General features: G+C 31.7%; 1 protein-coding gene across 1 annotated transcript in view; it reads right to left on the bottom strand.

Moving 5' to 3' along the window:
* Positions 1-1,086: 1,086 nt before the first annotated feature.
* Positions 1,087-23,910, bottom strand: part of LOC106469161 (DNA-directed RNA polymerase II subunit RPB1) — a 41,270-nt gene continuing 18,446 nt past the window's right edge. The window contains 16 exon segments of the mRNA XM_013929629.2: positions 1,087-2,910; positions 7,713-8,102; positions 8,602-8,784; positions 10,514-10,618; positions 11,022-11,369; positions 11,644-11,868; positions 11,977-12,182; positions 12,553-12,658; positions 14,771-14,915; positions 16,264-16,474; positions 16,693-16,915; positions 18,300-18,428; positions 18,831-19,169; positions 20,330-20,539; positions 21,603-21,813; positions 23,413-23,537. Coding sequence (XP_013785083.1) covers positions 1,597-2,910; positions 7,713-8,102; positions 8,602-8,784; positions 10,514-10,618; positions 11,022-11,369; positions 11,644-11,868; positions 11,977-12,182; positions 12,553-12,658; positions 14,771-14,915; positions 16,264-16,474; positions 16,693-16,915; positions 18,300-18,428; positions 18,831-19,169; positions 20,330-20,539; positions 21,603-21,813; positions 23,413-23,537 — 4,470 coding nt within the window. The 3' untranslated portion in view covers positions 1,087-1,596.

Raw genomic sequence — 23,910 nt, 5'->3', positions numbered from 1 at the left:
AATAGACATGTGCAGTTGATTGGTCAGTTTCAAGTAATAGTCTGTTCACTATCTGTTTTCTTTCTGGCACCAGTGCGAATGTTTCTCACTATTCTAATTTACACGTAACTGTTTTTACTTTACACAACATAATGTGTAAGCTTATACGTGTATATTGGGTATGCAGCACATTGTATCCACAGATTAATTACCAATTGATGAAATTATGGTTAACTATCTGTGATACGTTTTATTTCATGATGATAAGCATACCCAATATACACGTATAAGCTTACACATTATGTTGTGTAAAGTAAAAACAGTTACGTGTAAATTAGAATAGTGAGAAACATTCGCACTGGTGACAGAAAGAAAACAGATAGTGAACAGACTATTACTTGAAACTGACCAATCAACTGCACATGTCTATTTGAAAACATAATTCATACCAAGTCAAGTTGTATGTATGTTGATGAAAATACAAGTTATTCACGTTTAAAGGAAGTAAAATCGTATTCTTATAGCATACGTGTAGCTTAGCTCGTCTACGGATTTTTATTGTTGACTTTTAACCGAAATGGTTGGCCAACACAACAAACTATCAAATAGATCAGGGAAATTCCTGGTGACAAAATATTCCGTATAGCCGTTTCATCGGATGTTGTTGTTTTTTTGTAATTATGCAAGAAATATACAGCATAAAGTTTTTGTTTTAATTATTAAATGTTTGTGTTTTGTTAACAGATATATTCACGGTATAGTAGTATTAAATAAACTACACTCCCGCTTAATTCGTAATAGTTTAGGCATATATATATGAATACGTAAAAACGTGCATCTGTTATTGCCATATTCCAGTCTTTAGTTTGAGCGTTTTGTATGATTATTCTATGAAAAAACTTTGAACCTTCTCAAAGGACAAATAAATCTCATTCCTTGCTATTATGCAAGAAGAGAATGATTATCGTCACGTACTTGAACAAGTTGGGTCCAAGAGGACACATCTTCAATGGCACGATACAGCTGTACAACATTAACTACCAACATGTCAAGCTGCAGTTGCATATTCCAGAAAGGAAGTCAGTGAAACAGCATTTCACACGCACGTATTATATATAAATTAGTGCTTTATTGAACAACTTGGAAAATCAACTTCTACATCACATAAAGTACCATTGAATACACGAACATATTTAAAACACCAACAGAAATATTAACCGATTGCCATAATGTTTCATTAAGATCTGGTTCTTACATTTAGTTAACAATAAAATATGTGGAATATATAGTCATTTCATGGACACACAAGTATAAAACATTTCATATTCAACAACTAGCAATTTAAAATAATCAGAATTGGTTTAAAGTTTTTGTATAAATATTTCGCTCACCTTAGACACTCTGTTTTCTTAAATCTACCAACACTTTTCTTTAAAAGAACACAAAACGCTCACAGACTACTAACTTTTTTCTATTTATCTACTGCAACGATTTCAAATATACAAACGTTTCACAATATTTCTGTGAACAAGAAATAAGTATTTCCTAAATGTGCACAGTTATTTAAACATTTTTCAAAAGACATTATAAACAAATTGTTCCACACAGGTTTCAAGATCAGTGGTCATCGTCATAATCCATTGTGGGGCTAGTAGGACTTCTTGTTGGTGAGGAGGGAGAGTATCCTGGACTTGCAGGAGAGTAATTTGATCCTTTAGGACTGGATGGTGAATATGTGGGACTTGTGGGGCTATAATTAGGAGAACTAGGAGAATAGGTGGGAGATGTAGGGGAGTACTTTGGAGATGTGGGGCTGTACTGAGGGGAAGTGGGACTATACTTTGGAGATGTTGGTGTGTATGTAGGACTGGTAGGTGAATACTTAGGACTTGAGGGAGAGTACGATGGAGATGTTGGAGAATAAGTTGGAGAGCCAGGGCTGTACTTAGGAGAAGTAGGTGTGTATTGTGGAGACCCTGGAGAATAACTTGGACTGGTGGGACTGTATGATGGGGAGGTTGGTGAGTACTTGGGGCTACTCGGAGAATAACTTGGAGATCCAGGGCTGTAACTTGGACTCTGAGGTGAGTAGTTTGGTGAGCTGGGTGAATAACTGGGGCTAGTGGGACTGTAGGAAGGTGATGTGGGGGAATATCCTGGGCTTGTAGGAGAATAGCTTGGGCTGGTAGGGGAATATGATGGGGATGCTGGAGTGTAATTAGGGGAACTGGGAGAGTAGCTTGGACTTGTTGGGGAATAGCTAGGGCTAGTGGGACTATAGCTTGGGCTAGTGGGGCTGTAACTAGGGCTTGTCGGTGAATAACTTGGGCTTGTCGGAGAGTAACTGGGACTAGTTGGAGAATAACTTGGACTGGTTGGGCTATAGCTGGGACTGGTAGGAGAGTAGCTAGGACTGGTAGGAGAGTAACTTGGACTGGTAGGAGAGTAGCTGGGACTGGTAGGACTGTAACTTGGACTGGTAGGACTGTAATTTGGAGAAGTTGGCGAGTAGCTTGGACTAGTAGGAGAGTAAGAAGGTGAAGTTGGTGAATAGCTTGGACTTTGGGGAGTGATTGATGGAGACGTTGGAGCATATGCAGGTGACGATGGAGAATAACTTGGTGACAGTGCACCAGCAGGACTGGGTATGTAAGGAGAAGCTGGAGAAGCAGGTGATCCTGGTTGTGGAGACCATGCTGGACTGTATCTTGGACTGTAGCCACTAGCATCACTTGCTGCTGATGGAGAGAAACCAGCAGCTCCTGGAGTCATTCCACTACCCAAACCCGGGGACCAAGCACTGGCATAGGCTGGAGTTGACCCTTGATTCCATGGAGTCATTTGTGGTGACATGGCTGAAGTGGGGCTTGCTACAGTTCCAAAAAATACACCTGGACCACCTGAAAACACAGAGATACTTACTCTTAAATTCTTAATACAACTAGTCTGATAATAATAGTTTCTTCCCACATAATCCATACCCAATGTCAAGTATGCAGTATATGTACACAAATTAATGCTAGCAAGGCAGAAAGTAATGATTAAGGTTATCAATAACAATTAACCCAAAATCTGTTAATCAAAAAACAACTTAATATTTTACAAGGAATTATTGGTATACACTTATAATAGTTAATTGCTTTATAAAACTATGTTTATGTTAGGCAATGAAAACAAAGTTTATGGATATTGAATAACGTGGCAACAAAATTATATAATGAACTTTTAAATACTTTGATACTGAAATTTTAGTAAAAGTCTGAATAAGCAAAGTAATACTAATTTAATAAATTTTGATCATTTTATCAGGTACTTTGTGCTGTGGTCCCATAATTTCCGCGACACAAAAATTCCGAGGAGTTTGATTAAAAAAACACCTACGAAGATACACAATCACCAATATACAATGAAAACATTTTTCTCATACCAAAATTTTAAGCAAACCAACTTTTTTTCTTGTTGTATTGTCAAGCACAAGATTCCATTTAATATATGCAAGTTTTAAACCTATTTTATATTCAATTATATACACACACATACATTTCTTTTCTGTGGAGCAAAGCAGTCTTTCATCAGTGAAGCAAAACCTGATATGGTTGAGTATGAAATGATTTAACTATGCCTACTTTATCCTGTTCTAAAAAAGAATTTTTTTTCTTTTGCTATCATACCTCAACATCATAATGTAAATGAAGTATAGAAAAATAAAACAAGCTTTAAAAAATGATGGCTAAATGTAGCAGACGTTGTTTGTTTGCAAACAATTTTCCATCTAACGTACCACCAATCTAAGTTTTTATCTCTTTGTTACGACCTCTACACAAGTTTCATCGCAAATCATACAATTAAAAATAACAGCAAAATAAGTTTGATTTTTCAGATCACTAGCCATAACTTCTGAAAGCTGAGATATGGACAATTACATCACACAATAGCAACTATAGTTGAGAAATGATTATTTGCTAAAAAAAAACAACAACTAATAACACTCTTGTATTTCAGTCGCAAGATTAAATTAGTGTTATTTTGCATAAAATTTTTTAGAAATTCGCAAATACTAATGATTTTGTTTACATGTTGAAAAAAAAAAAACCAAAGATTGAAATTCCATTTTTTTAAAGTAAATTTCAGCTCTTATAAACTTTTCTGTTTTTAACCCTTTGACTGCAGCTACTTTAAGGGCACATAGAATTTGTGCGAGCCGTACACTGAATACAGCACAGTCGCATTCAACTGCCAGAGGTAGACAGTACCCTATACAGTGAATCAGTAGTCAATGAGTTAAATGCATGGAAGAGGGACTACAAATTTAATTATTTTTAATCCAATGGTGTAATTGTACCCTCAAGATATAATGTATCCATCCAGAGGTAATAAGAGTTAAAATGGGAAACAACAGAGTTAAAGTAACCTTATTTAATTTTCCAGCATTAAGGAATATCACAAAAAAGATATTTTTTTATAATGAATGAAAAAAATACAATTCATCTACTTGTATGTATTTTCACATTTCACCAGATTTTGGAAAATAAAATTTAACATTTTAGTTGATCCAAAAGTTAAAACATAACTTCAAAATTTAGAAGAGACATATAACAACATGTTTATTATGATTATTATATAAACATTATTTTCTGCATCAAAAATGACTGCATGTTTTGTTGCCCACTCCTAAAGTCATGTAAAGATGTGGAAATAGTACATCGGTTATTTTTACGTGTATATTAGTACATCAGTAATAATTTAAAGTTAGCAGGGACTGCACCACCAAAGTTTCACATCGACTTAAATATGAAATTTAAGTTTTGTAGTATTACTTTCTTTATATGTATGTATATACCTGCTTATAATGTTACCTTGTGAAATAGCAAACTGGTTTTGTTTATTGTTCATTTATTATTCCCTATAGCATTTAGTTTATCTATGAATTTTATGTTACATTAAAACTCATCCATCTTCTAGCTGATTTTAAGTAAACACGTATTATGAAACTGACACAAGCTTCCCTAGCAGTAACATAGATATTATTCATGTAGCTAAAGATTATGTAAATTTATGATCATACGAGATGTACTCTCATAACCTAAGCAGTGAATAAATACCCTGTCATAAGCTGAGTCCCGAGATAGTTAGTGAATGATATAATTAGTAAATTATCACCATGTGTCACTTAATACTGTTATTAATACAGAAAGGTGATTTTGGAACATTGTGTTGTTTTTTGGAAAATATCTTTTTTCTTCCTATGGTTCTTCCCCTTGATTCCATTATTCATTAACATTAGTATCTAGTCCTGGTCAAGTATATGTTTATTAACTCTATTTTTTGAAAGTGTTAAATTTTATTCTAAATGTTGTTAAAGTTTAAAAATTTTTTTATTTTTGTTGAACCCTTATTGTAGCAGCATGTTATTTTAGACCATTACAACCTTTCAATGTAAGAAAATAAAGTGTTGATGTTCAAAACTAACAAACTTGCAAACGTGTGTTATACATTACCAATAGCAGGAACTACTATATTCTTGAACATAGCAACTAACAGACAGGCACCACTAGAATTAGCAGATTCAGAAAATTAAATTTTCAAGTATGTACACTTTTTAGTATTGTAATTTATAGCAAACACTAATAAATACATGCCATTTGATCAACCATAGCACACAAACCAGTTTACAACATTAAGAAATACAAAATTTTACACACACTTTTCAGTCATATACACCCCCACATATATGAGCCTCTAAAAAACCTTCATGTTACTGCCTATTTTCTTTTGTTTATATTTTTAATGCCATTGGGTTGTTTTGTCATGTTTAATGCTTTTCTTTATACTAGCATAGGAATTCAGTAGATGGTTATTAAACAGTTAGTTTTAACAGGTGGATATTCTGCTGGATGCAGCTTCTCATTCGGAAGTGGACACATTGAAAGGAGTGTCAGAGAATATTATGCTGGGACAACTAGCTAGAATGGGCACTGGTTGCTTCGACCTTATGCTGGATGCCGAGAAATGCAAATATGGTATTGAGATCCCGATGAATTTGCCTGGAATGGGACCAGTTGGTAAGTCATAACCAAAACCAAACTTATGTTTTAGAAATAACTTGAATTTTTCTTTCATTAAATTCTATCATTTATGTGACTAACTTAGCTTAGTGTAAATAAAAAGGAATTAAGAAAGATAGTAGCAGCTAACTCACTATGAAGCTGGTGGAAAATAGAGTACTAGTGAAACAAATATCTGCAAACATAAGTATTAATTGGTAGAAAACCTAGTTTTTTGGATAACAATGTGCATTTTTTCTTACTATTTTGTTAGAATTGTATTACTGTGCATGAAAGTTTTAATGTAGAATGGCTCCAAGTTTGTTTTTTTTAAAAAGAAAAAAAAAAGTCACAAGATCGAATTAGTGTTATTTGCACAAAATTTTCTAGAAATTCAGAAACATTAATGATTTTGTTTGCAGCAAGCTGAAAAAAAGCCAAAATTGAAATTCCATTTTTTTTTTATTAGGATGACAGAAAATAGGCTGTAACAAAGGTTATTTAGCAGTTCATAGAATGACTAAGTTTTTCTCAAACTTTTAGTTCATTGCTCTGTCATCTTTTGACCGATTTGAGATCTAGTTACAGTTTTGGACTCAGGAGGTCAAGCCCTTTCGATTGATGTATCTGACTACACCCAAGGTCTCATGGATTAATTTACTCTAATCGTGCTCGAAAGAATTTCAATTTGAGAGTAGGCTGGTAGAGATCCTGAAGAGTAATAAAGTTGAACCAGGTATACAGACGCCCCACACTTGGTTTTGCTGGTTCACAAAAAATATAGCTACTAAAAAAAGGAAAAAAAAGGGGGGGTCTCAGATTAATTTAATCTAATCCTGCCTAAAAGAATTTCAAGTGCAGTAGCTACTGAGGATTCCTTGTTGTTTTATTTATTTATTTATTTTTAAATAGGGATTTTGCCTAATTTTGGCAAACAACACATTTTCAATCCTAAACCACTCTTAAAATTACAAGATTATTGGAACCAAAATAGGTTTCTTATATTTTTCCAATGAATACTTTCCAACTTATCAGGCTTTTCTTTTCATACCATTTCAGAGAAAAATTTAGTTTTTCTCCAAAGATCTCCTTTCAACATATTTTTTATGGAAAAAATAAAAAATACATAGACATGTGGTTTAGGTTAGTTGGGGGGGATGGTGTTTTTAGCTCATTATCACAAAATGAACCCATTAAAAACATAGGCTTTAAAAGGTTTCACACATTCATTGGGAGGGATGACCTAATTAAAAGCAAATTATAGTATGAACAAAGTTATGAAAAGTCAAAACTTCTATTTAAGTTGAGAAGGTTTAAGTGATTGACAATGCATTGTAAATATCTTCAAGGCCAATTGAATTATTTTGGGAAAAGTAAAATACGATACCAGATTTCTTTGTCTGAACTAGTAGTTCTATGGTCTTTTTCTTAAAGGTTAATCTATTTCATATACGTTCTAGCTTAGAAAATACTTTCCCAATACTTCTTTACAAATTTGCTAATGATCTGAATTGCAATTCCTAATTCAGTGCTAAGTAGAATAGAATAAATCAAATATTTGACTTCAATTCTGAATAACAAATTCAATTAAGTCTTATTTTTACACACTAATAAAATTTATGCTATAAAAGCTAAAAATGATTTTTAATTATATATAATTGACTGAACTTTCTCATCCCCCTAAACCACTATTTGACAGAAGTCTGCGTGTCCAATTACAACTAGAAAATCAGTGGAGGGCAGATGAAAGATGTGTGTGTTTGTCTTTATTGTGCACTGAATGGGTACATCAGCTAGTAACAAAATAAAACTCAATCAAATTTAAGTTATCTATTTTTAAGTGTCTCATAATCAACAACTTTAAAATGAAATTACCGTTTCTTCAAAGGAGCAACGCATTAGAGCACCTGTATCTTGTCTATTAATCCCATGACGAGTAATTGCCATAAGATGACCCTTTGCAGTCATGACATCACACAATAAGGCCAAGTGCCGATAATTCACATAAGAACCATCAAATGATATTACATGATTCATTTCTTTCTCTACAGCCTTACGAACAGCCTCAATCCCAAGAACCTAATGAAAGAAAAGAAACATTCTGTAGAAACTTACATTATAAATTTTATAATTAACGAAGTACATAAACTCTATTTCAGATTAAAATTTCTTATCACCACAAATATCCACCTATACATCTGTTTGAATGACCGTTCGTATTATGCAACTTATCATATTACAATCCTAATTCACCCATGAACTCTAAAACTAGCAACAGAATAGCTTATACAAAAAAAAATTCATAGCAGATTACTTTAAAAAGTGTGGGTATATTAAATGAACAATAAGAGAAATGTAGGTTAACGAAATGTATAATAATTAGATTAAAAGTGGGATCCTAACAAAGAAAACGTTGTTTCAAAAAGAAAATTAATATTTACCAAGTTATTTTTTTGGTGTTTTAGCTCTACTTTTTTGAGAACTGTTTTATTTGTGTATAAATAAATATATATATATAGAAAAATAAAAAAATTACCCACTACTAAAAACAAATTGAAAAACCAAAGCATAACATTACCGAAAATATCTCGCAAATGTCATTAGACACTGTACGAACAGGATCAACATCTCGTTCACTAAGAACCCTCATGAGACTGGTACCATCAGTTTCAAGAAGCCATTCAGCTATAGCCTTGAATTCTCCAGTATCCGTGATGACAATTCTCTTCTTGTTGTCAGTGGTAGGAAGGTGCATATACACCTGTAACACAAAAATAGAGTGAGGCTTGTTATTAATCATTTTCTATAAAATATAATCCAACATAATTCCTTTTACCAAAGACACAGGATGATAGTTAATTTTTTTAATAAACAAATGGCATTACCCCTATATGAACAGCATCGAACCAACCCCATTTCTGTGAAGCTATTCATAGCAATGCTTACTGAAATTCCAAACTTACTTAGTGTATCTTCATAAAGTTTGGTAAACTTATAATGAACATTACAAGAATGTTGCATACAAAATATCAGAATTTCAAGTAAAGTATTTCTACAAAAGATTAGTCTGTGCATTTACTGAGTCAATCTGACTCAAGACACTGACTAGTATAAGTTCAACGTATTTTCATGTTAAGAATAACAATATTTCTCCTTTTACAGTTTTCATATTTAATTTCCATAAACTCTAGAACCTACAAAATGAGTATCAGAAGTTTTTGGGTTTTTTTTTATACAACTTTTTTTTTAAAAAAATGTCTGCAGAATGTAAGAGATAATTACAATTATTTATCTTATACAATTGAAACTTTTCAGAAATACTTTCATTTTATTTTATTACTCTTTAAACCATGTAAGTACCATTTCAAGCAATAAATCACTCAGTAGAAGTGTTGAGAGTTCAAAGTAAACAAAGTTTCAGGTTACATTAAACATTTTATGTATCTGCAGTACTCAAGATAAAAATAAACATTTTCATTTAAATTTTGCTATCTAACCTAACTTTATTTTTGTTAAAAAAAAGATTTAATAATAAATAAATAATATCTATAAAAACAAGAAATATAGAACTTATTTTAGCTTTAAGTTAGGTGGAAGTCAAATGCTTGTCTGATTCTGTTCTGTTCCTATTATGTTTGTTGTCCAAAAAATAATTCATGTAACTTTCCAATATGAATTTTATAAAACCAAAAACATATCACTCACTAAATTATACTGTATAAACTTACTGTAATTTACTTGGTTTTCTAACTAACCAATAAATAAGTTAAATCAATTTCATTACTTCCTGGATCAATGTTTTCAGTTCAAACCCATTGAGCTCTGATGGAAAATTATTGAATATAATGGCTCAAACAAAATACATTATCACATTCTGACTGTAGTGTACAATTAGCTCTTTCTACTGGTTATAAACATGATCAATAGAACTGTCAGAGAATTATATTGACATATTTTGAAAGACAGGAATACGATATGAGGGGAGTGGCATGTGAGTTTGACTTTACTCTTTATACCTTAGTAAAACAAGAAGATTTGAGATTACAAAATTACATTATGGTTCAACAATATCAATAGTACAAGTTTGTAATTTGTGTTAAACTCAGAAAATTGTATAGGGGTAAAAATAAAATCTAAAATCTACAATTTAGAGCAGAGAAGTGTCATATCATATAGAAAAGTAAAAACTGAGTAGTTTTTTTATGAAATTAAAACATATAATATTAAAATTTCAATCATAAATTATATCTTAATGGCAGGTTTATTGACAAACACTGTCATTAGTTGCTTAATGCAATTTTGAATGTAACTATAAAAAGGCAATCACATGCACACTTTGACCCCTACACTGTACACATAGGGTCAAAAAACCTTTTTTTTGGGGGGGGGGGGATTTTAAGTATACAGTATTGAGGAAATATTTAAAAGCATGTGATTAACATCCAGAAGAAATTGATCAAAGATTTTATGACAGTATAATTTAACCTAACCTTAGTGATAGATTCTATGCCTTGTAGTGTCATGTCACTCAACATGTTTGCTTCTATACATCGAAGAAACACATCATCTTCCATCTTGTCCACTTGCTCTTCCTCCTATCAACAATACTCTTGTCAGAAATAGGATAACAATTAAGAAAGAAATTTAAAATTTCTATAATTATATATAAACTGTAACTGGAATTAAAAATTGATACATACTGAAACGTTTTAAGTAGTTTTCATATCCACCATATGATTTCCTTCAGATACACAATCTATACTGTAAGATATCACTTTCAATACTCATTTTTAAAATTACTTATACAGAGAGAAATAATTTCAGTATAATTGGCAAGACTGAAAACAAAGCCCAATTTTTCACTATGCAAGATATAAAAAAGTAGTTAAACTATCACTGTACATCTACTCTCTTATAGACTGTCCTTTCAACAATAATTAAAATATTTTATAATACCTTTTATGATACAAAATAAAAAAAAAGACAGTTACAACTCACATCTTGGAATTTGCTTTCATCGTTGTTCATGATCCTAATACGAAGAACTAGTTTCTCAGCATTGTCATCATTGAAAATACAATTCAAGTCATCTCCAAATCCTGCATTTATTTTTTCTGCAATTTGCTCCATGGTCAGTTTTTTGTCTGTCATGCGCTTACGATCCAGCTCTATGCGCAAAAGCCAAGGAGAGATCCTTGTGGGGTCAAAATCTGGCATTTCATAATATACATTAACAAATTCTTGGTCTTCAACAATAACAGTATTTTGTGGGTCAGGATCATAGTAAATGGCAGTGTTAGCAGTGACTTTTCTCAAAGTTGTGTGCTCCAAACGACATAAAACATCCTGCAAAGCCAGAAATTAATATATAAAAATTGTAGTTTGGAAACTTCTAACACAAGTCATTTGGAATAAAACTTCGAGAAAAAAAAAATTGTACTGCAAAACAACAAAACTTTAAAACAAAAAAAGGTTTCAGTCCATTACTGGCATCCCTTAGTCTATATACAGTAATTTGTATTTACACACCTTAATACTTCTAAGAACTATGGTTCCACAAATGTGGGATGCTTATTCAGTTTTTAGTTTCTCTACTTTTAACATGCTAAAATGATTTTACCTTTGCTTTTTCGGCATCCCGAGCAGCACTGCCAGTTAAAAACACGGTCAAAGAAGGAGTTTTAGGCTTCTTGGAGATATTGATAATTTCTTTCAGTCGAGGTACACCTAGAGTTACATTCTTGGCAGACACTCCAGCATAGTGGAAAGTGTTCAGTGTCATCTGAGTGGCTGGTTCTCCCAGAGATTGTGCAGCCAAAGGCCCCACCATCTCTCCAGGTTGAACCTAAAAATAAATATTTCAACATGCCAGGTTTTAGAAATAAAACAAAAGCCATTTGAACCTGCAGAAATCAACCAAGTGACTATACTGTCTAAGAACAATGGCCATTACCTGGGCCTGCTGAAATCTTGCTTCGATTTCTCCCAACAACCATTGGAATGATTCACTAGATAGTCTGAACTCTTCAGCAACACGCTTAGCACAAAGGGTTGATCTCAGCAAGGCACGGAAAAGTATTGTTGCATTATCATTAGCCTGGATACTCAGCCTATCTTCACCAGGCACCACCACTAGCTTCTTCACAAGTTCTTCGACACCTATAAATACAAATGTTGAAAATATATTTGATTCCACACTTCCTATTAATCTACTGAATACAGAACTAAGACACAAACTTCAATATCATTTGTATACTGTTTTATTCAATCAATAAGTTATTTTCTTCTTTCAAATTTAATAGTGCTTCAAGAATGCTAATATTTGATGAAAGCAAACAAATTGTTGACAAAATTTTTATTTTTATTCAAAAAATGTTTCATTTCCACAACTGAGTTAACAGATGTCACAGAAATATACCATGTTATGTAAGAATATTATATTTAGAGATTATATCTCTTGGTAATTCAATATCATAATAACCTTAGAGCTAGTTCAACATCAAAATCCTGATTATCATTTAAAACCCACCTCCAATCACTTTCAAAGGACTTAAATCTGTAGGGGCTCTCTGATTGACATGAAAAATCTTCTGTGCACTCCAGATCATTCTCTGAAGGTTACAAGGTAGAACTACCTGTTGGAGTAAAAAATGATACTGAAACATTCATCACTGAGACATTGATATTTTAATTCAAACACAATAAACATTAAACCTATCCCCACACAGGAGAGGTGTCAATGATATCCAAAGTTTTCCTTCTAAAAGTGGAAATACTTAACTGAATTGCATAAAACTTAGTACAAACTTACTAAGTAGTATCTACATACAGCTTTAAAAAATTCTTATACTTTGATTTGGTATTTATGATTTTTCTTTTATGGTGAAAAACTTCCAAAATTTAGTTGTGAAACACCATTTTGAAAAAAAAACATTTAAAATACTTCATTTTATCTTACAACTTTTCTTGACAATAAAAAAGTTCCATTTCATATATCTAGTCAGTTTCAGTTTGACATTTTTGCCAATTGCAGTATTCACTATTTACGATTATAAACTGTATAAAAATACAACAAAATTAACAAAGATTTATTTCGTGACCAAGGAATTGAACTATTGAAATAGCTTCACCATATCTTTGTCAGGCTAAGTATTGTAATTCTTGATCAGGATCAATTTCAATTACTAAATAGTTTATTTTCAATAAGCAGCAAGTTCTTTCAGGTATGTTGTTTGAATATGATAAAATTAATAACAATATTCAATAAATAAGGATTAGAGTCATTGTAATAATATTTCTGGTACATACAAGATTTTTTAAACCTAAGTAATGTTACCTTATGTATAGTAGTAGAAGAAAATTTCTGTAGCTTTCAGATGTAATTTAACCAGAAAATATTCTTAGGAATGAAAAAATAATAATAATTCCCAGATCCATGATTTATTCCCAAGTATTCTAAATTTCCCATTAATTCCTCTGCTAACTTTCTTGAAATTACTGCTCAGAACACTTCATTTACTCTACACTAATGTAACAATATAGAATCCACTCTATCCAATTATACTTAAATGTTGCCTATAACTATTTTAAAACCTAAGAAACTTTATTAGTAATTATTCTGACCTCATCCTGTAATTTCATAAAAGGGTGGTAACAACAAATTATAGTAATAAAATCATAGGAGGGAAATCACATGAGCCATAGATAATTATACTCTAAAGCAGGGTCGATAAGACTGTGAAGGAGGTGAATAAAAACTTAGGGGTCGACAGGGAGTTGAAAATGGCCCCCTAGGGTAAGGTTGGCCCGCACAACTAACCACCAAATGCCTTTCCAAGTTTGTACATCGTGGAAGGTGGATTTAGCCATGTGAATTGTCTTTGAGCAGTGAAACAAGCTCAACACTGAAGAGTGCAGGGACTTGAGACTCAAACTCACAAACCTACAGCCCAATATTCATATGCTTGTTAAAGCCCATCCATCTCACTGGAGAAAATTAAAACCTGTTTCTTTTCTTTATTTTATGTTTCCTAACGATTGTATTGTGATGAATATATTGAAGTTTCATTTATAATTTATAGTCTAAGAATTTTGGGGTCGGCAACTCAGAAAGGTTTAGGAAACCCTACTCTAATAGGATGATGGTTTCCAAGAAAATACAAATCTATACTTTAGAACTGACAAAAATATTATAAAAAACAAACCAATAAATGAATTTTTTTTATAGGCAAGACTCCTCAGTACTGCACAGACATGAACATTGTAACATTTTATTATTTTTCTTTGTAAATTACACTAAATAAATGTACACAAATGACAAAATATCAACACTAAAATATTACTGAAATAGTTACAAGTTTATTTTTACTTAAATTTTAAAATTTGATATGCATGCGTGCACTTGAAACCTGAAAAATGCTCACTAGTTGGATAGGGTTAAAAACAAGCCTTAATTTCAAAAGAATACATGTTAGGTTCTCATAGAAAAGTGCACTTTAAATTTACTTTTCTTATTAAGAGTTTATTTTACATGTCAATTGTAAAAACATAATTTGACCACATATAAAAGGAAAATATACACACTTTTTAATCAAATTAACTTTATGTCAAAAGGTTACGTGCAGAAACATAGCTAAAATTATAGTGACAGTTTTAATAAAACATTTGTATCATTAGCCATGTAAGCAGTCATAAATACTGAGATGCCATCCGTACTGAATGAAACTTCACTATACGAATAGCCTTACCTTACTATCACCTGTAGGGAAAATGGCCCTCAATAATTCCCTGTCATGTTTCAGTTTTTCCCATTCTTTCTCTAGTTCACTCAGTGCAGTGGCACTGCCCATCAAGTCTCTCACTACATCCTCAGTAAAGATACGTCGTAAATACCTAAAAAAAAAAAACAACATTCAAGTACAATAGCCATAGATTCCATAGAATGGAAACAAAAAAGTCTAACTTTCTCACCTGGAAGTTATTCAAGATTCTTTGCCCTTCCTGTAACCAATAATTTCCATTTCTGACCAAAAGTAGACTATTTTTTTTGTTGTGTTATTTCTCAATTTAAAGATTTAGAGAATAAATGCTATGCAGAACATTGTGGATACATCAGATAATGTTCCTATGCTTCCTACTACTTGCAACTGCAAAGCATAAAGGTGATTCAACTGCAGTAAATGCAATCAATGTGGACATGATCACAGCAGGACATGCAATGAAATAAAGTTAACATGGGGAGAAAAAAGGTGGGCAAAGAATCTCCAAAAAGAATAATAAGAAAACTAGAAGTGAAAAACAAAACATTCCACTTCAAAAGCAAGAGCTGCTGTTGCCTTGGTTCTTGAAGTTGGTGATTCAGATGTTAATGAAACTCATCTAACTTTATCTTTATTCAATTATTTTAGAAAAGTTATCTGGTGTTCTTTGTCCGTTATTTCTCTTATTCAAATACTTCTGGTCCTTGTTTGCTCTGAAGTATTTAATTTTCTGGCTAAGCTAACATAAAAAATAGCATTTGACCCTCTTCAAAATAGATCAGTTTGTAGGTTATATCAAAATGAGTTTGAGTATCTGTGCTTGTTTTTAGACTGTTTATTTAGAACAATCTGTACAATACAACAGTCAAAATGGAAAAATTCGTCTACCAGATCTAATGATAGGACAATTCATCATCAAATTTTAGGTATTTTGACCTGTTTAAGTTGCAAATTCAATGTTACAAATATTAATAACAGCTAGAATCAGTCTTAGTTTTGTCACTTTACATAGATGGTTGAAGAGATTGAATCTTTTTAAAAGCTAAAACTGTCCCCCCACCCCCCATATTTTAATTTTTGAGAATATCCCAAAATGCTTTTTTTAGTTAATTGTTCTTCATTTTTTAGTCACAGATGAAACAGCTTTCTACCTTTTCTTGTTGTGTTTCTACCCACTGGTAAGTCCTTTATTTTTTACAAAGAGACTCAAATTAGTACAAAATATAATGTTAATAAACAGCCCCTGGTTTTCAATACCCCCACAATTTCTTGAAGTCAAAAGCAAACACTACTTTCATAACAATTATAGTCAATTGGTCATTTAAATAAATTAATATTGTCCTTTAGAATCTTCCCCCCCCCATCCCCTTTTTTTTTTACAGTTACTGGAAATATAAAACAATAAAAATACAATTTTACAATTAAATGTACATATTCAAATAATGTATTAACTTGTTGCTAAGCTATCCCAGTCATCATACCTTTCATTGGATGCATTAAACCTAAACTTCTTCTCAAATGCTTTATCTGAAGGTTTCAGTGTTGGTAGTGACTGAACTTCTACAGCTGTCCCATCTAAACCATCTTCTCCATACTTCAACTGAATCACCTGCCCAGTGCTGTTTCTCACAGTTCCATCATAAGTAGCCATTACACTTTCCATAGCTTTGATTAAACGTCGTTGAATGTAACCTGCAAATAAAAAGTAAAATGAAGAAACTATCCAAAAACAATGCCATCTTTACAGCTTCAAAGCTTAGTTTCCATTATTTGTACTCAATGTAGAGCTTATTTTAAATATTCATAACATGGTTCAGAGCAGATATTTAACACATTTTTCTGTAAGGCTATAAAAAATATGCAATTGATTTTTAACATTTATAGAGCAGGTAGTATTGTTTGTAAGTTACCTGTTTCTGCTGTTTTTACAGCAGTATCAATTAAACCTTCTCTACCACCCATAGCATGGAAGAAAAACTCTGAAGGCGTTAGACCAGCTAGGTAAGAGTTCTCAACAAACCCTCTACTTTCTGGTCCATAATCATCCTTGATGAAGTGCGGAAGGGTACGTTTTCGGAATCCAAAAGGAATTCGTTTACCTTCTACGTTTTGCTGTCCTACACAGGCAATAACCTAAATTACAAGATAATAATATCATGATTCAAATGTAATTCAAGAATAATGTGATAATTACAAAAATTCAAAACTTTAACCCTAATTGTTGATTCTTAGCCTACTGTTAGAATTTTTTATTCAAACAGTGATATATCTAAAATACAATACTAGCCTGATTATAAGGAGATATTTTTTTTAAGAATTACGCTGTAAAATTCATAGTTGCTATATAATTGCGGCCAACCACAGGCCCTTCCCCTTATTCTAGCCTGTCGCATTCATGAATATCCAGATAGCATTCATTTATGCAAGTGCAACAGATGTTCACTCAAGGTCATCATTAATTCTTGCAACTAATTCCCCTGCAGGTTGTTCAGTTATATTATTGATTTTGCTGACCAAAAAAAGAATGTTAATGTTTCTGAAAATAGGGGTCATCTTATATTCGAGATTGCCTTATATAATTGGTCCAATATGGTAGTCTTAAGGGTGAATTGTTGAAGCTGGTGATGTCAAAAAATGTAAAATCGAACTTTTTGAATTTCTTTTTTTGTAATAATTTTCTTATTTCTAAAGTTGTTGAAATCATATATATATATATATCATCTGAAATTAATTTCTTTCTTGCAATCTATTTACTATAGATCTTCCTTGCACTTAACTTAAGAAAGTAAAATTTTTAAAGATGCGTGAAGTGAACAGAGTAAGTTTCCTGGGTGTATTTGACTTTTTGTTTTCATTTAGCTATGGTATTGTTATTTGTAAGCAACTAAAGAGAATAAATTAACTTAATAAGTTTCCATGTATGTTTATTTGTTTTACTGAAGTAGTTTTCTTTACAGTTAATTTTTTGTGTATTATAGCTTTAGTCTTGTAAATTAGCCCAAATGTCAGGCTGAAATGTACAGCTTTACCTTGTTGTCTGTACTTAGACAAAAAAAGCAAGTTCATTACACAGTTTTAAAAACATTATTATATGCAGGCCATAAGTCATTTTACGTATAAATTAGAGTAACATAAGTACTACCTATTTATATCAGTTTATAATACTTTAAATGATATTATATTGCACCATCTCTTTCAACAATGTGGCTAAGCATACACATAATTAAGCCTGCTATTCATACGTATCTCAACATTCACTGTAAGATCAACAGTTACGCAATGTATGCATAATAAATGGCTATGCTGAGTAATGATTTCTATTATATTATAAATCATAAGTTGATCACAAAAACGTAACTTATGTTTCAAAATGTGTAATAGATGTCATGTATTTGAAATGTCTGTGTTTCAGATTTGGTAATGTTTACGAGTTGTTAATATTTATTTATAAAAACAAAGTTGGTCAAGTACCATACAGCAGTAGCTAAAAGTATAATCATTTCAGATTTTTAAATACCTGTGATATATTGATCTTTGATCCTTTGGCACCAGATACTACCATAGCCTTGAAGTTGTTAAATTCAGAAAGTGACTTTTGGGCACTAGCACCAGTCTTGTCTCGAGCATCATTTAGAATACGGTTCACCTACAAAGAGTGAAAATGTTTATTTAAATTTAAATGATTTAATATAGACAGTTGTGTACAAGTGCAATTAATTAACAGTTACATATATGTGATAATCATAAAAATAGGAAAAGCTTCATAATGCAACCTTTGAGACCTGTCATAATTTGAGTTTAATACTAGCCAAGTTGTTAAGTCAATTTTCTTTGATTCTTAAAAGTCACTGTTCGAAATATCTTAAATACTGTTTTAAATCTATACTTTAAATCAAACTATTATGAAATATATATATATATATATATATATACTTTTACATATTAAACATCCATTTATTTCACATTGTTACAGAAAATATGAGGTTTTTCTCTTAAGTATTCTTAATAAATATTAAAGAAAGATTGTGTAAATGACTGCTTCATTTACCTGGTTTTCAAAAGTCTGTCTCAAAGTATTACCAGGTGTTGGTTCCAACTCATCGTTATGGGCTTTTTCTATGACTTCGATCACATCCTGCTTGGCCTTTTTAATCGTATTCTGAATCTCTATGTAAGTTTGTGGATCAGCAATTGTGTCACCAATACCAATTGTATGACCTTCCAGAAGTAGCCAATTATTAACAACTGTCTGAATATGACCATAGAACTGGCCTGACACTTCATGCCCGAGTTCATTGAACACAACATGCATCAGTGAACCACTAGAAGCTCCAACTGTCTTCTTACACACTATACCACTAATTAGTTCACCATGCTCAATAAGAACCTGCAAAAAAATATTTTACACTTTTCTTCAAAACCTAAAAAAACAACATATACAGGTTTAAGAATTACTACCCAATAGGTCTGGATATTTATCTAGACCTCTTCTTGAAAAAAACCCAACAAAAACAAGCAATGGCTTTACAAATCTTATTAACCCTATTGCAACAGGATCAGTATAAAATACCAAGTCCATATACAAATTTGCACTTGTTAAGTATTTATAATATAACTTTTAATACAATATGTGTATCTTCAAAAAATTTGGTAGACTTTTTGGAAACTTTAAAACTCAAAAAATCCGATTTTTTTAATAAAGTGTTTTTACTAAAGAATGGTTTGTGAATGTATCAAGTCTTTTTTTTTACTAGCCCAAGTGCAAAGTGATTTTCAAGTTGAGATCAAAAATACTTTTCTTCATCTGAAATTTTATTTGCATAATCTCTAAAACCTCCTAAATATATTTCAAACATTTGTTTTTAGTAAAACTTTATGTTCTATCTGTCCTTTTCTCTACCCTAACTCTGTACAAGGTTGGTCAATTTGATCTATCTTATAACCACCATAGTTCAAAGGGTAATAAAACAATAAAATTTAAGTATAAACATATGTATACTGTTACAATGTAGTTTCATGTTACAATTTGAAGTCATTCTAGAAAGAAAAAAGGGTAATTTAGATCTATTTCAATTTTTTTTGTATGTGACAAACTTGTAATGTTTACTGAAAGTCTACCAAATTTGGTGAAGATATACATACTATATCAAAACTATAACGGCTTTAAACGTGTATAAAGTGGTCAGTCAATTCGACCAAGCCCACGTCAAGAGAGTTAATAGTCCATACCCGTGTCTGCCTGCACCCAAATAAGTGTAATAAGCATGTAATAAATTTCAATATATATAAAAATTAGTCTAAACAAATGCTTAAACTACTGGAAATGAGATTCCATATTTTTCCCATTTATTGAAATTGACATGTGACAGAAACATCTTTATAAATATGATAATTTTCTTTCTTTCTTACAAATCATGCATTACAAAACCAAATTATTTAAAATAGCAACACTAGTGCCAAATACCTGTAGTTTAATTTCTATTATATTTTCAAACATTACTAATTTGAATGAAGCAAACCAAAAATACTAAAATAAATTAAACTAACTTTTGTATCTCCTGGAGAGATCCACTTGTAAGGTCCATCATCTTCTTCATCAGGATGTGTGCTATGGGTTCGAATCAAATTGATGTTTGGTGGAATGATCAGTGAAAACAATTGTTTGCCAGTCCATAATGGCTTTGGTTTCAGAATAGCTGGCATAGGCATCTTGCCATCCCAGATAGGCAAGTACATAAGTAAATTCATCATCTGATCCTAAACAGACGAAACAAAAGGAGCTTATACTGAACTTATATAGCAACAATTTCACCTAATACAACACTTTCCATAAACATTGTCTTGTTTTAATACCTAAAAAAAATATTTTTGTATTCAAGAAATCTGCTATATCAATAGTATTCCCTACCACACATACAGTAAATTAACACAATATTGCATGGCTGGGTGCACCTACTACATTGAATCAAAAAATACATAACAAATAAATTTGTAGCCATTCTTCCGTATTAGTTAAGGCACATTAATGAGTTTATGTCATTTGAACCTTGAAACTTCAATGAAAGTGAACTTTTTATTTTATTTTAACCAATTATTGTTTCTCAGACTTGTAATGATGTTACGTAATTCTTACATCTCAGCTTTAAGAAATCATAATGATCTAAACAAACAATGAAAGCTTTTCTTCCTGTTCTTTTCAGTTCAGTGAAGAAACATGTAGAAATTTAAACAAAGTGTTTATAAGCTTAGTTTGGTGATATGCTGGGGGGTGGGGAGATATCTGTGAACAACTTCTGGCAAATTAAATCCTGATTTTTTTTAAGGCTTGCTTTATCATATTTCATTTGAATTATGATACTTCAGAAAGCTTTAAAAATAATTTATTTTTATGGAACAAGTTGAGAACTGTTAGGCTTAATTAGATCATTCTTCACTTGACCACATGTTTCATTTCACTGAAACAGACATTTTTTTGTTGCACCGCATTTCCATTAGGCTTTATCAGCCTATGTAACTGTTTGAGTAGCAAGCAATATCCCAGGTAATAAATGTAAAAAGAATATATACATTTTCATACAAATACCACATATAAAAATATTATTTTACAGACTACTTCACTAGTAGAACATAGTTTCATACAATTTAAAGACTTTTTTGAAATGCAATTAAACAAATCATATGACGTGCTTCAAATCAAGGTAACTGCACATTTAAATTAAGGAGACATTACACAAAAGCAGTAGTCTTTTTGACAAAGGAGGAAAACCTGTTTTTGATTCAAGTTGTAAATTATTTGAGAATCATAAAATTTTAAACAAACCTTTTCTAAGAAAACATCTCTCCTAGTCATTTTCCTGACTGCAGTCAAAGTATCCTGCACAATTCCCATCACGGGTTTATTTGATTGAGGTGTAATAATGTTGCGAGATACCATAGCCAACTGCTCTATCTCAGCTCTGGTTTCTAGTGATTGTGGTACATGAAGATTCATTTCATCTCCATCAAAGTCAGCATTGTAAGGAGTAGTCACACTATATATACACGTATATGCAAAATATATTAAGACTATTATAACACTTACACAACAAGTGCCTATAACTGATATGCAAGAGAGTAAAAATATTTTTGGTGTATTATCTCCAAACTAGTTGGTATGAGAAATGTACTAGCCCAAACTGAAAATTAATACATTAAGTCTTATTGCAAATTTTCAACTGGTTCACTGTGATCACCACTGGGCATAGATGTTCGAAGTACCTCCAAATAAGAATTCTGTAATACTTATAATTGCAAATATAAAGGAAAAGATGAAGTTTACTTTAGTTCTGGTTTCAATTGTATGGCCTGTAAAGATTCCTTTATCAAAATGGTTTCTTGTTAAAAGCATGCAAACATATTTGATGTAATGCATTTTCTATATTACGGTACAGTGAAATTTATTAGCTTAACTGTTTTTTAACACTATAATGACTAAATTATTACACATTGCACACATTTGTCAGGCTTATGAAGTATTAACCTATCACTGATAAACAGGCTATCATTCTTTCAAACATTTCAGTGACAGTAGACATTTAATGATTTGAAAGGAAAAATAACAGATTTCAATGTTGTAAATCTTAATAGTTGTAATTAGATTTTACACATGATCTCATTTCATGAAGTAGAACCACACTAGTTTCAAATCAGTACATATGGAGTCACACATTTGCACTGGCTTGTTTGTTTTGAATTTTTAGCAAAGCTACACGAGGTCTATCTGCACTAGCTGTCCCTAATTTAGCAGTGTAAGACTAGAGGGAAGGCAGCTAGTCATCACCACCTACCACCAACTATTGGGCTACTCTTTTACCAATGAATAGTGGGATTGACCATCACATTATAATGTCCCCATGGCTGAAAGGGCGAGCATGTTTGGTGTGACGGGGATTCGAACTAATACCAGATTGAGAGTCGTGAGCCCTAACCACCTGACCATCCCGGGCCAGCACAAGCTTACAATAGATCAGCCTTCCATTAATAAACAGTCTACAAAGCTTAAAAAATTTCAGTGACAATGTATATTCAATGACTTGAAAAAAATAATAGGTAGCATTTTTGTAAATTTTAATAATTAAACATAGATGGACTTTACAAAGACACACACATTTCTTAAAAGCAGAATCACATTTCAATCTAGTACATATAGAATACACACTAACCTAAGTTCAAAATTTGCTAGTCCCAGGCACTGGGCAAGTGGATTTTTTAAACCCCTGGCAGAATACAATAAAGCTGAAGATACCACATCACTTATTGAAAATTATTTTTATGGAGCCCTCAGTAAAAAATTAGAGTGTCTGAGATTCCAATCATATTGTCATATAGTCAGTTTCATCACTGGGCTTTCAAAGACTTAAGAATACATTTTTCTTGTATTAAAAGTAACATTTTATAACCTCTTGTAATTCATCCTCAAATACTTTAGTTAAAAAGAACAAAGCTAACTCCAAACTACAATACAGACAATTAAGTATATGTGACATTTACATAGATTTGGATGTGGAAAAAATTCAATAAAGATATGCTAATTATGAGTAAAACTTTCTATAGGATTTGAATAGTCATACAAGACATTTTTTTAACTTTACCTTAAATTTAATCTAAACGTTGACCATGGAAGGACTTTAATTCTATGCCCCATCATAGACATTTTATGCAAAGTGGGTTGCCGATTGAAAATGACAACATCACCATTCCGAACATGTCTTTCCACCTGAAATGAGAAAACAGCCAATAATTTTTTTTACTTCAAATGTAACAACAGATTCTAATCATGTATCAACCTGTTTTGAATACAGTACCATTTAAATCTATTTTCCCACAAGGTTCATATAAAAATTTAGTATATGTAAATCTACATAATGTTTTTCAACTTTCTTATGCAGAAAAAACAACAAAATACAATGGTAAAGTTAGTAAACTGATAGCTTGAATTAAACTAGGCAAGGCTGCATAAATTTCTGAGATTTAATGAGTAACTGACTTTGTCAAAATTAAACTACATAGTTCAAGTCTTCAAATAAATATCACACCTTTTTAGTTAAAAGAAAATACACAACAACAAAACACACACCTGAAGACTACGG

Source organism: Limulus polyphemus, unplaced genomic scaffold, assembly GCF_000517525.1.
Source record: "Limulus polyphemus unplaced genomic scaffold, Limulus_polyphemus-2.1.2 Scaffold94, whole genome shotgun sequence".
In the NCBI taxonomy this organism is placed as follows: Eukaryota; Metazoa; Arthropoda; class Merostomata; order Xiphosura; family Limulidae; genus Limulus; species Limulus polyphemus.
This window is presented reverse-complemented; position numbering and strand designations above follow the sequence as displayed.